Here is a 15478-nt window from a genome sequence, read left to right as displayed (position 1 = left end):
GGAGGGAAGATTGTCACTGCAGTGGTAAGACTTTGCCCACAAGCTTCACACATTAATTTGAATGCCACAAACTGGGGACTTTGCAGTGTGCAACAGAGTACTCGGATGAGGTTCAGGCTACTTCCTTGGTGGTAGAACTGCCAGTATCTCATACAGAGCCTTCTCTGCAAAAGGACACAATCCTGCCACCATTCTTAGACTCAGAGGGGCAGGTCTGTCTCCTAAGCCTCACAGAGGCCTCACAGACTACAAAACAAGATGAAGACACTTTAACCAGCCAACCAGCTCCTTCAGGTTAGAGGAGCATGCTACATTCTAAGCCTGGTCAATCTACATAAAGCTGCAGGGACTCCACCTTTAGTAGAGCTCCATGGAACTGTCCAAGGTCCTGCATGTTTCCTTTCGGCCTGGCGGTCATGCTCCCACTGAACTGCACAGAGCCTGTGCATGTACAGTTGTATGCATGTTTGTGTCTGTCTTCAGGTAACTCAATGAATAAGATGGTTCAATACATTTTGCTGGCTGAGGTGGACCAGCAAATAGACCAGATGGATAAGTCAAGGTGCATAGTACTCAAAGCCAGTCAAGGTATTTTGGCACCACAGGCAGAGAATCCCACTAGTACCTCTTTGTTGTCCACTCACAGACATTCTGGCTTGTGGTGGCTGTATCATTCTGCCTAAGGGCAGGGCCTGCATATAGGTCACTGGGATGGGGGTGCCAGGCAAAAACATTCTTAAATAATCTATGGACTTTTAAACTGTGGGATGTGAGTCATTTTATTTGTTACTTTGTTGTGTGTGTGTGTGTGTGTGTGTGATCCTCAGCTGGAGTGCTGTAGAAATTTAATAAATAAGTATCAGTGTATTGCCACTTTCCTCCCAGGCACAGACATTCCTTGAATACACCTTAAATGATAGAACAGAGGAAAAAATCCCATATGCATCATATTGGGTTTTTCCCAATACTTCAACATTTATAAAATCCTGGAAATATAGAACATGGAATAACTGAGAAATGAAATCTAGCCCAGTAGAACTTTTTCATTTGTGCAATAAAATGGAGAAGTAGGCAGAGAAAATTATTAAATATCTCTCTATTATTATTCCTAGTCAAGGACAATAACTAAAGATATTCAAAACAGCAAATGCATTTCACTATCTAAATTAAGCAACATTCAAAAGTAGGCAGTAAGAAGTTTAATTGAACTAAATCCTCTTGAATTGAATAATACTTCTGAGTATGCACATACCGAGCTGCATTATTTAGGCTCTGATCTAGAGCTCCAGTGTACAGCAAAAGGTCCTGCATATGCGGGATTCCCTTGTACATGCAGGAGGTGTGTATACATATTGGAGCACTCACAGATGTAAGGGCACTGGATTAGTTCTGAAATTCAGAAGGCAACAAAAATCCATAGGAGGACTGACCGGAATATTAGAAGAGATAAAGGTGTCACATCGACCTCCAAGGACAGGATCTGTTAACATGCAGTCAATACCATAAGCGATGCCACCATCAAACTCAATATGCCTTTGTACAATCTTACACCTTCTTTCATTGAGGAACAGGTCACCCTGAAGGAGAAAGTTATAATAAAGTTATCACTGCTTCAGCAGGAGGCCTATTAGGTAGTGAAAACAGGAAGAATAAATATAAATTGGAGTCAGATTGTTGGTTTGTTTTTTAACATATTTACAAAGAATCCCAAAGCCAACACCTCTTGTGTAGTATCTGCTTATCTATTTATATGACAACATGTTTCAATACCAATGCTTTCAGAGATGCTATGTATCTTATTATACTGTTTGGTTTGCTGCCACTGACATTTTAATGTTGCTTTTTTATTGTTTTATGGATATTGTATTTTAATATTTTGTTGCTTTAAGCTGCCCAGAGAACACTGGTATTGAGCAGCATAAAATCCTTAAAAGGCACTATTTTTATGCAATTAGTTGTTTCATTAATGCGAAACAACTATGGGTGCTTCTGGAGAAAGTCTATGAACTAGATCTGGGGTAGGCAATGCAGATCTTGCTGGACTACAGCTCATCACTGTACGCTGACCATGCTGGCCAGGGCTGATGGGGGATGGAACCCAACAACATTGGATACCCCTGATCCATCTCAATCTGATTTCTGATGGGAGTTTGGTCACCCTCTTGGTCACCGGATTTGACAGCCTGTGCTGATGAAGAGATAGGGGCAATGTAACTCTGTTGATTCTCTGGACCTCTCAGTGGATTTCAAAGACATTGATCTTGGTTATTCTTCTGGACTGCCTTCTGGGGGCTGTACAGTGGTTCCATTCCTTTCACCTTTCCTGTGGAAAACTTCACTTTTCCACGGTTTGAAGATGGAAGACTATTGTTCCCTCCCTATGGAAGTTGCCCTACAATATTCTGCAGGGCTCTTCCCCACGTTTGGCAAGCCACCTTCTAAGTTTCAGAATGGAGTTTTTCCCAGCTTCACCTGGATTGAACCTAGGGCTTATTGTATGTGAAGCCATATGTTCTGCCACAGAGCTATGTCCCTTCCCCCAAAGTATGATGATGGGATTATCGGGCTGGAGTGGTCAAAACACCATGGATTAGCCAAACACTCACAGTACTGCTGTCATCATTGCCACATATCACACTGAGATCAGAACCTTGAAGAGTCTTCAGTGAAGTAGAGCGAGGGAGGTCACAGGCTAAAATCTGTGGAAGAGATCAGGAAAAACATGAGAAAAAGGAAGAGACTGCACTGGTGCTGTTTTGTTTTTTAAAAAATTATAAATCATCTAGAAACATTGCACTGAAATGTTGTACACTCCTACCTTAGCACTTCCAATAATGTGGAATTTCAAATACTGAAGCAGTTTCTCCTTGTTTGACATTTTAAACAATGAATCCTGCTGGTCCTTTGGCAGAGCCCTGATTACTTTGTCAGAGGGCCAAAACAAGGTGACTGGTTGATGAAGAGGATCGTTAATGAGACCCATCAGTCCTGAATTCTGAAAGAAAGTAAAAGGTAAAAGACACAGTTTTTTGTTTTTTATACTATAAATGATATTTCACTGTGGATGTAAAGAGGGCTCCAGGCAGGTTCTGTTGCCTACTCCGCAGCTCGGAGACAAGAAATGCCCAAAAATTATACAGAAGACTTTTTGGCTCTCTTCCTGTTGAGCCTCAATCCCATTTCTTGGAACGGCTTAGGAGAAACTGGAATTCAACAGGGCAGAAAGTGATAAAATATAGACAAAATAGGAAAACCACCACAAGGAGTGGAAGAAAAACCATCCTGGAAATAAGCAAAACCCACAAGGAATAAGAAAAACTGAGTATGTATTATTGTCCCATGCCCCTCGATGCAAATTGAACAATCACAGGAAGCTAGCAGGGTGGGTCTTGGAGCACTCTTTACATCCACAGTGAAATACCATTCACGGTAAGTACAGCTGTTCCATCACCTGTAAGATGCAAGAGGTCTCCAAGTAGGTGGGATTTCCTCTGACAAAACCCTGCATCCAAAGGCCTTACAAAATGGGTTACAAAATCAAGTACTCTTACCTCTAGCAAATTGTAGAACATGATGTACCCATTTTTTGCTGCAATCACTTTGAGGTTTTCCTAGGAAGAAAAATCATTTGCCAATCTTATTTGCTCATTTAGTAAATGTAACAGCAGGGTGTTTTCAAAAAGCAGTAACATAATGTTTATTATTTTTACATACAACATATGAAAATGGTTGCTGCTTTCTGCAACATTTCGTAACAGAAGTTTCTGCATAATAGAAGCCTATTTAATCCTTGTAACTATGGTAAGTGTGACCACGAAGGTGCTAAAACCCAACTACTGCTGCTAATGAATCACTAGGTATTTTCAGTGCCAGCATAGCATCAGTGTGACACTGGGGGGGGGGGATATGAAGTCAACTAAGTCCTACTCAGAGTAAACCCATTGAAATAAATGAACCTAAGTTAGTAATATATAATATATATAGGCTCTACTCTGAGTAGGACTAGCACTGAATACCTGCCGATGGTCTTTGCAGCCATTTCATTTCACAAGTGCTTTGCTAGTTCCAATTAGCTGTAGTCTAATTCACAAATTACAGCCAAACTAGGCATGACACGAAACTTGTCAAGTGCTGTGGTTGTTTTTAAGAACTGCTGTGCCCCCATTTTTGTCTGGGAAATAGTGAGAGAGGAAGGGTTAGCCATGCCTCACCACAGTTCTGATGAAAATTGTTTCTCCCTCACCTATGGTGGCTATTAACAACTGAAAACACAACCCTGGGACCCAAGTGGCATATTTAGCACTATGATCTAGTTTGGTCCAAAGAGAAGAGAAGCACTGGGCTAAGTCCCACGTTGCTCTGTAGGGCAGCCTTCAACCTGGAACCTTCCAGGTGTTTTGGACTGTTGAGAATTCCATTCCTCCCATGCTGCAGGTGTGTGTGGGATTGTTACATGTCACATGTCTGTTTACATTCCAGCACTGATTATTGGAGTCTTGTGAGCGGAAAGGGAAATACGCTGTTTCTGCTCTGTATAGCTTTTGTTTTTGTTGTTTTCTCGGAGGAGAAGAGACACACCATGGACTACACCCAGTCAGCTGATGGGAGTTCTGGTGCAAAACATTTGGAGGGCCCCAGGTTTTCCAAGACTGCTCTATAGTGATAGCAGCTAGAAGAGTTACAGGCTCTCACTTCTGCTTTTCAGCCCTTTACAAAGTCTTCTTCCACATGTTTATGAAACATAAGAAAAGCAAGAGACAGTGACATCTAGTGGTTAGAGAGCTGGACTAGGACTCGGGAGACCAGGGTTCAAATCCTCACTCAGCTATCAAGCTCACGGAGTAAGCCACAGCCTCTCAGCCTGACCAACCTCACAGGGTTCTGAGGATAAAAATGGGAGGGGAATCAAATGTGCTTTCCTTGGAGGAAAGGTGGGATAGAAATGTAGCAAATAATTAAATCAATAAAATCAAGCACAGGTTAGCAAAATGTAGTTACTGTTGAAATTATTGATGCAAATGATCTAATTGAATTACTTAACAAAACAATGCAGTCTTTTTTTGGAAACAATTATGATTTATCTATGTTTTAGTAAGAACAAACAACTATGGCAATTAATTATGGCAGACATATCACCTAAGTGACACACTGTAATCTTTATTTCAACTAGTTAAGCGACTAATCAGCTGAAAGCAAAGTAGTAAAAATGTGACTGAACAACTTTTAATTAGATGAAAACACCAGCATAAATTTTACACACCCTTTGAGTTTTTGGTTGTCCAGGAGGGAACTCTTGAATCTTCTGTGGAAACAAGGCCTTGTCTATGAGATGTATTACCCCATTTGTGCAGATTAAATCACTGGTTAAAATCTTAGCATCTCCATTCAAAAAAACTGAATTCTGAAAACAAACACAAAAAACAAGGTATGGATTCTACTAGTGCGTGGTTTCACATTTGTTTTAAAATAGAATAAATGTACCAGGAAATTAGGCAATGCGATAAAAATCCAGGGACTTAAATGCATTTCACCAGTAGCTGGAACTGTGTGCAGCTTCCCTCTCTGTTGAGCCATCAAACTGCAGGTGGAAGTTTCTCAATGAAGTACCTTCAAACCCAGAATGACTCTGCCCACCCAGACTGGCCATAGCTCATTCCCTTCTAAGTCCTTTCCAAAGTTTCCCACTTCCACTTAGCATAGAAAGAGACCACATGTTTGGTAAATTAAAAATCATTTATTTACAAACTCTTCAAAGGTCAGATTCATGTGTTTTTCCATATAGCAGCAACAAAACATATACAGTTAAACTTGAGTTATAAATTGATAAGAGTTTCTAAATTATTTGTATAGAAACAGAGATGGCTTGCTAAAGCCACACATTCTGAGCTGGGAACAACCAGACCAGATGTCTTTCCTGGTAGGGTTACATGGTGGAAGAGAGAGAGAACAAAGAGTTTGGTATCCCTTCCTCCCAATGTAAGGGGGTGTGACCTAACTAAGCCTGGCAGGACAGCTTACTCTATGGTCTTAACCCCTTCATGCATTAATTAGAGTTAAGCATGTTGGTTATATGAGGCTTATTTATCCCACACCAAGTGGGTTGGTAGAGGAGGAATGGGCTTTCTTTCTTCCATAGCTAGCATGGAAGCTAAGTGTAGTGGGATTTGCCCGCCAGTTCACCTACTCACCTGCAAAGCATTCATTGTCACCTGTGGTGACCCAGTGAGTTGTTAATGCAATGCTGCAGAAGAGCTCATCTGGTGGCTTGCAACCATCGACCCATTAGATTAGCATCCATCTGAGCTAATGCTGATCCATCCCAACACCTTAAGAAGACTGCATCTCTGTTTTCTAAGGAGGTGACATTACACATATGCTGCCCAAGGCTTAGTTACCTGTGAGAATGTGATCTTGAGCTGATCTCCATGGAGAGTGGTGACAGTTTTATCAGATGTCATATCACTAGAGAGCAGCGCTGTACAGCCTACTATATGATAGCGAAGAATCTGGGGCATCCAACCTTTGAGATTCCAGTCATTAACCTTAGACAACAGTCAGAAAACATAATAGGTAAGGCGGGGGAGCAAATGGTACTGCTGCAAATGCACCCAAAATACTGCTGTTGATTTTGCTGTCTCATTACCATGAGGTGGGAGTCTGGGATCTGAGGCACATAAATGGTGCAGCCTACTCTGGTACATGTTTACTTGGAAGCAAGTCAACTGTGTTCAATGGGGTTTACTCCACAGTGTGTCAAGGGCTGGAAATATTAATATACTGTTATGAGTTGAGGGTGGGGAGGGCTGTACGCCAATACCCTTCGAATTCATGGATCCAGCATGGATCAAATTCCTGGAATAGCCAGACTGGTTTCCCGGTGAGGTTATGGCCCTAAATATGGGTTAAGGTAACAAAGGAAGTGGTTCTGTGCCAGGGAGAAAATGGCTGGGGGGCCACCTTCCTCGATTTGCTGGTAGTTAGACAAAGGCCAGAGTGGAAAATGGAGTCATGTGAGATAGAAGCAAGGCAGCAGGCTAGGAAGGCAGAGAGTCGGAACCATGCCTGATTTCTTCTGGAATCAAAGACTATGGCTATTATTATTTTTTTATTAATTATTATTATTATTATTATTATTATTATTATTATTATTATTATTATTATTACTAATTTTTATTTGTACCCTGCCCTACCCGACCGGAGCCAGGCTCAGGGCAGCTAACATCATAAAACTAACACAGTATACAAAGAACATAAGAACATAAAAACCGGCAATCAATTAAAATACATCTTAAAATTAGTTCAGAGCAAATTAAAATCTGGACAGATGGCAGTCCATGGGTAAAACTGAGAGTGGTTAATATTCTCCAGGGCCAACTGTTACCACTGGTCTTATAAAGGACCTGTGAGCGGGCTAGGAGGCCTCTTTAATGCTAGTTCTTATACAGAAAGAGAAGAATCAGACTGAACTCTGACCAAAGGCCTGGAGGAACAGCTCTGTCTTTCAGGCCCTGCGGAAAGATATTGGAGAAGCAAGACCCTTTTGGGGCGTTAATGTTGTGAACCTGTCCATTGTAGGCTCAGGTTGTATATTTGTGTAAGTAAAGCATGTATCATAAAGACGGCAGTGTATCTGCTGTACCGCATTCCAAAGGTAACACAAACCCCTAGGTAAGTGCCTGGAACCGCTGGAATCTGGCACCACTCTGCGTTTGGGTTGGTGTGACAATGCTTTCCTACAGCACTACCTTGGGAGGGAGGAATCGCCTCACTGTAGGGATCTAATCCAGGGTAATGGATCTGCTGCCTTGTTAGGAGTGTCTGTTTGCTTCCACTGATGCTCTGTTGTATATTTCCAAATAAAGCACAAGCCACCAAGATAACATAAGGCTCTAGGGCTTTGTTATCTAAATGAAATTAAGCTCAGCAGCCCTGTCCCTAGAACTTCTTGCCACCATGCGTGTAAGTTACTAGACTGAATAAATGTTTACTGGGGGCTGGCAGAGGCGGGATTCCTGCATTTCTATGCTTGGCACAGAGAAAGAATGGAACACTTTATCCCTCCATCTCCACCCGTCTCACCCATCTGTAAGGAATGCCAGATGCTCCCCGGCATATAGTTTATTGTTGGCTATGTCTACCAGGCTAGTGCTTAAGTATAAGGCCGATCTGCATTATTAAGATTGATTTGCTTACTTTTGGTGTGGTTAGATATGCTTGGTTGGTTGGTGCAAAAACAGTGAATGGGCCGGCTCCGGCAATGTCATTGATGTTAGAGTCCTACAAGAAAGAAAGGCAAAATGTTAAACATTTCAGGCTAAAAATGTATATTGGGGTAAAGTGTTATAAAATGCACATATAGGTGCAAATAACATTTAAAAAATAGCTTGCAAAACACGTGTATTAGGAAAAGTGCATACAAAAATGTTCATCAGGAAAAAAGTGCGCTAAAGTGCTGATTAATTTACACGAGGACATTAAAATAAATAAATAAATCACAAACCAATGCAGAAATGTGGCAAGCTGAACTTAAGTCTGGAAAAACAAGTAACTGACGGCTCATCTACAATATGGCTGATCATGTTTATCACGTGTGCTTTGCCTATAAATAACAACTTTGGCAAAGCTTTCAAAATGTGTGAGTGAAAATGATCACTGATAGAGATCAGGACCTGGGAGGGCACGTCTATCTTACCGTTAGATATCCCTTAAACCGAGTAGTGTTGTAATCTGCTGCAAGTTCCTATAAAAATAAATAAATAAATAAATAAATAGATTGATTGATTGATTACAGAAGGCAGCAATGACAAAATAGAAACGATGTAGGCCGGGTGTGGGGAACCTTTGGCCCTTCAGATGTTGATGAACTACAACTCTCATCAGCCCCAGCAAGAATGCCCAATGGCCAGGGATAATGAAAGCTGTAGCACAACATTCTACAATAAAAAAGGAAGTTTTACCGCAAATATATTGCCTCTGCAAGTAAATCCATCTCCAACGTAACTGGTTCGACAGGTACAGGTCCTTTCTGAGTATTCAGTATCATTGCAGAGGGCATTTTGCGAACAGCCACCATTATCCTGTTAGGAAGGGAACCCAACATTAAACAAAATCTCCTCTGAAGAAGATACATCTCAGTTCTAGTTTAAGAAAAAGAATAAATCTATGGATTAAGTGAATAACTTTTACACCTTGCTCATTTCAATGGGACGTGACCCTTCCATAGTCAACACTGCCCACTCAGTGGCACAGAAATCCATAATCATAAGGATTTAAGAAGCAGCAAACTTCATATTGAGAACACAGCTGAAACGGAAACTGAAAAGCAGAGCAAAGGGAAAGCCTGGAGATGGAGTCCAACACACCACTCTTATATGCGACTCTTCCATGGTCTACATACTACATGGAGGCTGTTGCTGTCATGCCATAAATTAAAAATACCATTTCCTTCCCTTTGCCCTGCAAATCCTAGGTGGGGCAGAGCACTGCTTTAGATGGGGCAATGCCCCAACTGTCTACCTAGATCATTGATATGAGTTATTGGAAAACCTAACTTTTAAATTGGAAAATATACTAAGCCTCAGAGGGATCAGCTGTGTTACAGAGCCAGATTGCATGCTGAATGACAGTAATACAGGATTAGCTGTAATAAATAAATAAATGTTAAAATCCAATTTTAAAGAGCTTTACAGATACTGAAGAAAGCAATAAGCTGGCAATAAGAAGCCCATATGCAAGGAAAGGAAGGAACACTTTTCTTGTCTTTCACTTGGGATTCAAATGTCAATGCTCTCAATCCTCAGATCAGGCAAAAAAGGGCCAATCAGCCTTTGATTATGTCTGCACCACAGCTGCTCTGTAAGAGCTCTGTAAAAATGGTGAAATGCCCTGCTTTTGCTCAAAGGTTCTCCGTTGTCGACGGTGACCTCCCTTTCTTTACCTAAAGCAGTCTGCCTGCACCTTCTGTCATTGCCCTTTCCCCTTTTTCTGTTGCTCCCTCCTCCATGAACCGCCACTCACTCAGTCCCCAGCGGGGATACTTTCTCAGAGTGAGGCACTGTGGGAGAGATGGACCCAGAGATTTTGCTGCGATGGTAACTAAGGACCCTGAGACGGTGAAGCAAGTCTGGAATGTGAATCTTGTGGACTGACTTTTAAAAGGAAGCATGGAGTCTCAAACCTTCCTTGAAAGTTTTCCTCCCTCGTCCTCTCTTGCATGGGCTGCAGCAACCCAGCTGCGGAAGAAATACACTAGGCTGATCCTGGTGAGTTCACTCCTGCCTCAGGTTTAAGTTCAGAGCAAATAAAGTAGGCTGGCTGCACTTTCATGTGTAGCTGAAATACAAGCAAATGGCAGCCACGAACAGGGCCAGTAGATGCCAGTTTCTCATCTACCTGCAGGAGATGTTAAAAAGTTCTTGTTTGGGATTCCTGCCTTGAATGGATCTTTGTCTGCTTGGTAAGAGACACACCTCAAAGCACATTGTCAATGAAAAACCAGGCTGATATGAAATCTACTCACATAGGAACAGAGACTGATGTAGGTGCATGTTTTGCCATTGCCAGAATATCCTTTTAAACAATTACACACTGCCTGCCAGGAGAAAGGGGCGGGGGGAGAGAAACAATGTTAAGTTCTGCAAAGAGAATATAATTGGCTCTCGAAAATAAATAAGGCTTAATATTAATATTTTTAAAAAGAAAAGGGGGAAAATGTTGCAATTAGAGTATAACAAGTTAGGTCTTTGTCATTCCAATTTATCTTACATAGCTCAGTGGAATAAAAATAGACCTCGTTACCTAGGCAACTTACTTTTATTTAGTCCATAAAGTTATTTGCAAGAATCCTCAAAATATTAGTGGGGTTTTTTTAAAAAACCCCACAAAACCTAATATTTTGGAATTCATAATTCTGTGCTCAAAGTATGGCACGCACATTGGCTGGGGCTAGATACATCAAAAAGACATTTCAGGAAAACGCGTTGTAAACTTCATTACGGGACTCCACAGCGCCATCTACTGTTATAACACATATAAAAATATCCCACGAATGGAAGCGTCTGTAACCTGAGGTACCACTCTATGGGAAAGGACTCCCCCCCCCTCCCATTCCCAAACCACAGTCAGCAACAGAACAAGAACTTTGGGTGCAAAGAGATCTCAAGTTTCAATCCCTGGCATTTTTAGTTAAAAATTATCTCAGGCAGCACATGGTGGGAAATACTGTTGGGAATCTTTTTCAGCCAGAGGACCACATTCTGGGACCATGTGCCAGAGGGAGTGCTGAGAGGAAGCCAAGGGTAATGAACAGCAACAATCTTACCATTGTTCAGTAGGCTACACTACAGTCACAACCAAAAATCTGAGGTTTCTACACACTTCAAGGACATATTCTAGTCAGGCAAAAGCACTTGAGGAAGGATGTAAGTGGGGAGAAGGGTGTGTAACCTGGGGAGAAGGGTGTGTGGCCTGAGGAGAGTCTCAGGGCTGGCCAGAGGGGCCCAGAGGGCCACATTTGACCTCTGGGCCTGAGGTTCCTCACCCTGCCCAAGAGGCCAAAGAACCACTGTACATGGCTAAATGGATCAATGACCTGTCTCAGTTTAAGGCACCTTCATAGGATCATATGCTGCCATTCTATAACCTATGATTCATGGGAGGTGAGCCTGACCCCATTCATTGGTAGGAGAAGAAGCAGGTGAGGGAAACTTCCTTCTTGCTTCCCTGCCACAATGATCTCCCACTGCCAGTTGCCATAGGGCTGCAGAGCTGAAAGGAAGTGTTCTCTGGCCTTCAACACTGGCCAGGGGACTCCGGAGGGCCAGTCAGATAGTACCTTTTGCCTTCCAGGAAGAACATATTGGCATGGGTAGAGATCAGCTTGGCCCCATCCCCTCAGCCAACTGTTCCAGTACTTGCTTTATTCTTTCTTCATGATTCCCTTTTCTTTTGTATCACATGTATTAGATTGCGAGCCTGTGGGCAGGAATTGGCTTATCTTCTAACACATGCACTTAGTGCTCAGGAAATTTTAGGTGGATTGTAAGTGCTAGTAATCAATCTATGTAACAGCAACAGTAGCAGCAGCAGCATCAACAAATTAATGCCTGCAATGTGCATCAAAATGAGATAGGATCATTGCTTACCTGATTGGGTCCAGTGTGAGTGCACTCTGCATTTTTATCACACCCACCATTATTCTTCACACAGGGATTGATTTCTTTATGTGACAAACACAACAGAGGAAAAAATGTGAGTACTGTTCTGATTCTGAGAGGCACTGCCAAATGAAAGCTACTAGTTTCCAATAATTCTTGCTTGCTGTTGCCCACTAGGATCCCCCTTGGTTTGGCTACAAGGGTAAAATAAGATTATGGTATTTGTAGCAGTTTGTGATGGCAATGCTATACTCCTTTCCTTGAAGGAGCTAAAGGACTTGCAGTCACATCAAAAGTCTGCAAGTTTTGTCAAATGTGTAAAGATTTTCTTATGCATGGAGATTTTATTTTTATTTTTACTTGGGGCCACTTTGAATCAAACCACCCTACATGTGAATTATGAAATGGTTCTGTCCTGTTAATACCTTCACTCTCTGAACATGTGAAACCATGTCTGCATGATTATAAAAAAAATATTCCTAAGAGGTAAGGTTGTGACTCGTGACTCAGTTCAGAAAATCAGCAATCGCCCTAATCTCCAAGCAGCTAACTGTCTTAAAAAACAAAACATTTATGGTTTACATGAGAATGTATCAATACATATATTATGTAGTCATGCTGCCTATTTATCAGTCTCTTAAGATCTTAAACTATAAAACAAGCACCTACCAAAGCAGACGATCCCATCTCCAGTGTAACCTGCATTGCAAAGACACACTCTGTTTCCTGGAGTGGTGCGTCTGCATTCTGCTTTGAGAGAACAACCTCCATTGCTGGTTTCACATGCATTGATAGCTGTGAAATAACAAAGAATATAAAGTATGGCTGCAATCCTCAAGCTGCTTTGGGTGATTTCAAATAGCATGCAGTAGCACACATAGATTTGCCAGAAAAATACAACCATACAGTGGGGGCAGAGTGTTGATGTATGCTGTGTGTGACACCAAATGGCAGTTTGCAGTTTGGGCCAAATGCTGAGAAAGAGAGAAGCACTGTTGGGGAACGTTCTCTGTGGGAACATTAGCTGCCTTGCTGTTTGCCTCTATCGATGTCCTACCATTTGTTGGAGCGTGTGCAGAGTCCCCATTCACCACGCCAGCGGAGTGCGCCAATGGAACCAAAAAGCTCCACAGTTTTAGGTAGGGTCAGTCCCTTTACTGACAGTACAACGCAGTTCCCACAGCTTTTAGGTTATGTACAGTTGTAGTATACAGTCCTTCCAGCAGTATACAGCCTCCTTGCAGTGTTCCAGCACAGACTAGGCTCTGGCCAAGAGCAAACTTGCTTCCAACACAAGTGGATTTCTACTTTAGATTGTGCTGAGTTACTCTCACATGCTTAACTAGTTTCAGGTGAAAGACAAATTAGCCAGCACACCCAACTTAACCCTTTCCTCAACTAGAGCCAGGGCTTTTTCGGCTGCGGCTCCAACCTGGTGGAACGCTCTGTCACAAGAGACAAGGGCCCTGCAGGACTTGACATCTTTCCGCAGGGCCTGCAAGACAGAGCTGTTCCACCAGGCCTTTGGTTAGGGCACAGCCTGACTCCCTCCTTTGGCAATCTTTACAATACTTAGTTTATGGTTGCCATCAATTTTGATTTTAATTAATTCTTATGATGTTTTTATAATGTTGCACTATTTTAGTGTTGTTAGCCGCCCTGAGCCCGGCTTCGGCTGGGGAGGGCGGGATATAAATAAAATTTATTATTATTATTATTATTATTATTATTATTATTATTATTATTATTATCCTGTCTTTTTTCCTCTGCATGCATAGACCCTTATATATCAACACTATTTGCATATTTGCAAATAAAGAATATACTTTTTAAAAAAACATTGTAACCTTCAGTGCTCTCCCCTCTGAAGGGAGTATCATGAGTCATGCCATGCTGCTTCAGAAACTCCTCACCCCTCAAGGGAGTGGGGAGCAGACACCACACATGACCACTTGTGAGTGGAACAGTCCTATTCATTGAAACAAATGGTGGTTCTGGTATTTTCCCAGCCTCCGGCCCCACCAGTTTCTTGTGAATGGGAGGCACAGTGAATATGGTATGTCAAATGGAAAAGGACAAAGTCTACTTGCCTGTACAATATGTCCCGTTCCCTTTAAACCCTGCTGCACACTTGCAGTATGCTCTGCCATAGGAATTGAGAAGGCAGCTGAGATGGAAAAAGGAAAGTAAAACAAAACTACTTATTTTGCAGCATCACCACTGCTTATTTCATACAACACTTTTTCCCCAAAAGGTTGACAGACCCAAGAAAGCAGATCTAAAATCTCTACGGCAATCTTTAGAAAGCTGTATTTTCTAAAAACATAGCATGTGGGGCCAAAAGCCCAATCCTAACTGTCAGGGAAGTGCAAACGGCTAGAGAGCCGAGAGGGGAAACCAGCACATAGAGAGCCGAAAGAGCTAATTAGCAGCCTCTCATCTGACAGCGAAGAAGAGGCAGGGAGGGGGGATGCTGAGCCCGGAACTAGCTATTCTTTGAACAGAGGAAGTAAGAGTTTCTGCCGATTAGCCTGCTGGGGAAGGAGGAGTAAGAAGAAGCCATTCGAGGCATCTAATGAGACAGGGTCCGACATGCTTTGAAGCTCTGGAAACCTTTTTGAACTTTGTAAATAAATCTAAAAGACAGAAATTGGCAGCGAGCCTGGAGTTTTATCTATGCTGGCTTTGGCAGCACTCACCTCTTACACTAATTTCATACACACTGTAGAATGTTTTACGCAATTTTTGGTACAATATTATCCAGTGCATACCAAGCATATCATTTTATTTATTTTACTTTGTTTAAAAGCATTTACCGTATTTTTCGCCCTATAGGATGCACTTTCCCCCCTCCAAAAATGAAGGGGAAATCTGTGTGCGTCCTATGGGGCGAATGCAGGCTTTCGCTGAAGCTTGGAGAGCGAGAGGGGTCGTGCGCACCAACCCCTCTCGCTCTCCAGGCTTCAGGAAGCTATCAGCAAGCCTGGGGAGCCCGCGGGAGTTCTCGCAGGGCTCCCTAGGCTGCGGATAGCAGCCTGCTGCACGGAGTGCTTTGCTTCAGCGCGCCCTGCGCTCCGTGCAGACATCCGCAGCCTGCTGCACGGAGCGCAGGGCGCACTGAAGCAGAGCGCCCCACGCTCTGTGCAGACATCGGGCAGCCCCACAAGCGGAGCGCCGCCATCCCGCTATTCCCCGACTTGGTTTGGAGGCTGGCAGTGGGGAGAAGTAAGCTTGCTTCTCCCCATCGCCAGCCCCACAATTTCGGGGGACAGTGGGGAGGTGGAGCACTGCCATCCCGCTGTTCGCCGACCTGGTTTGGATTC

The 15478-nt window shown here is 42.6% G+C and overlaps 1 protein-coding gene across 2 annotated transcripts in view; it reads right to left on the bottom strand.

Moving 5' to 3' along the window:
• Positions 1-15478, bottom strand: part of STAB2 (stabilin 2) — an 88648-nt gene that overhangs the window by 21207 nt on the left and 51963 nt on the right. For both annotated transcript variants that reach the window (XM_081212212.1, XM_081212211.1), the window contains exons 41-53: positions 14246-14322; positions 12825-12950; positions 12144-12217; positions 10520-10591; positions 8958-9077; positions 8693-8740; positions 8194-8277; positions 6396-6542; positions 5261-5401; positions 3552-3611; positions 2819-2995; positions 2607-2699; positions 1431-1577 (exon numbers count right to left, since the gene is read on the bottom strand). In XM_081212212.1, the coding sequence (XP_081068338.1) occupies positions 1431-1577; positions 2607-2699; positions 2819-2995; positions 3552-3611; positions 5261-5401; positions 6396-6542; positions 8194-8277; positions 8693-8740; positions 8958-9077; positions 10520-10591; positions 12144-12217; positions 12825-12950; positions 14246-14322 (1366 nt within the window). The remainder of the gene's footprint in view (positions 1-1430; positions 1578-2606; positions 2700-2818; positions 2996-3551; positions 3612-5260; positions 5402-6395; positions 6543-8193; positions 8278-8692; positions 8741-8957; positions 9078-10519; positions 10592-12143; positions 12218-12824; positions 12951-14245; positions 14323-15478) is intronic.

Source organism: Podarcis bocagei, assembly GCF_964188305.1.
Source record: "Podarcis bocagei genome assembly, chromosome: 10".
In the NCBI taxonomy this organism is placed as follows: Eukaryota; Metazoa; Chordata; class Lepidosauria; order Squamata; family Lacertidae; genus Podarcis; species Podarcis bocagei.
Note: the sequence above shows the minus strand (reverse complement) of the source record. Positions and strands in the feature narration are given on the sequence as shown.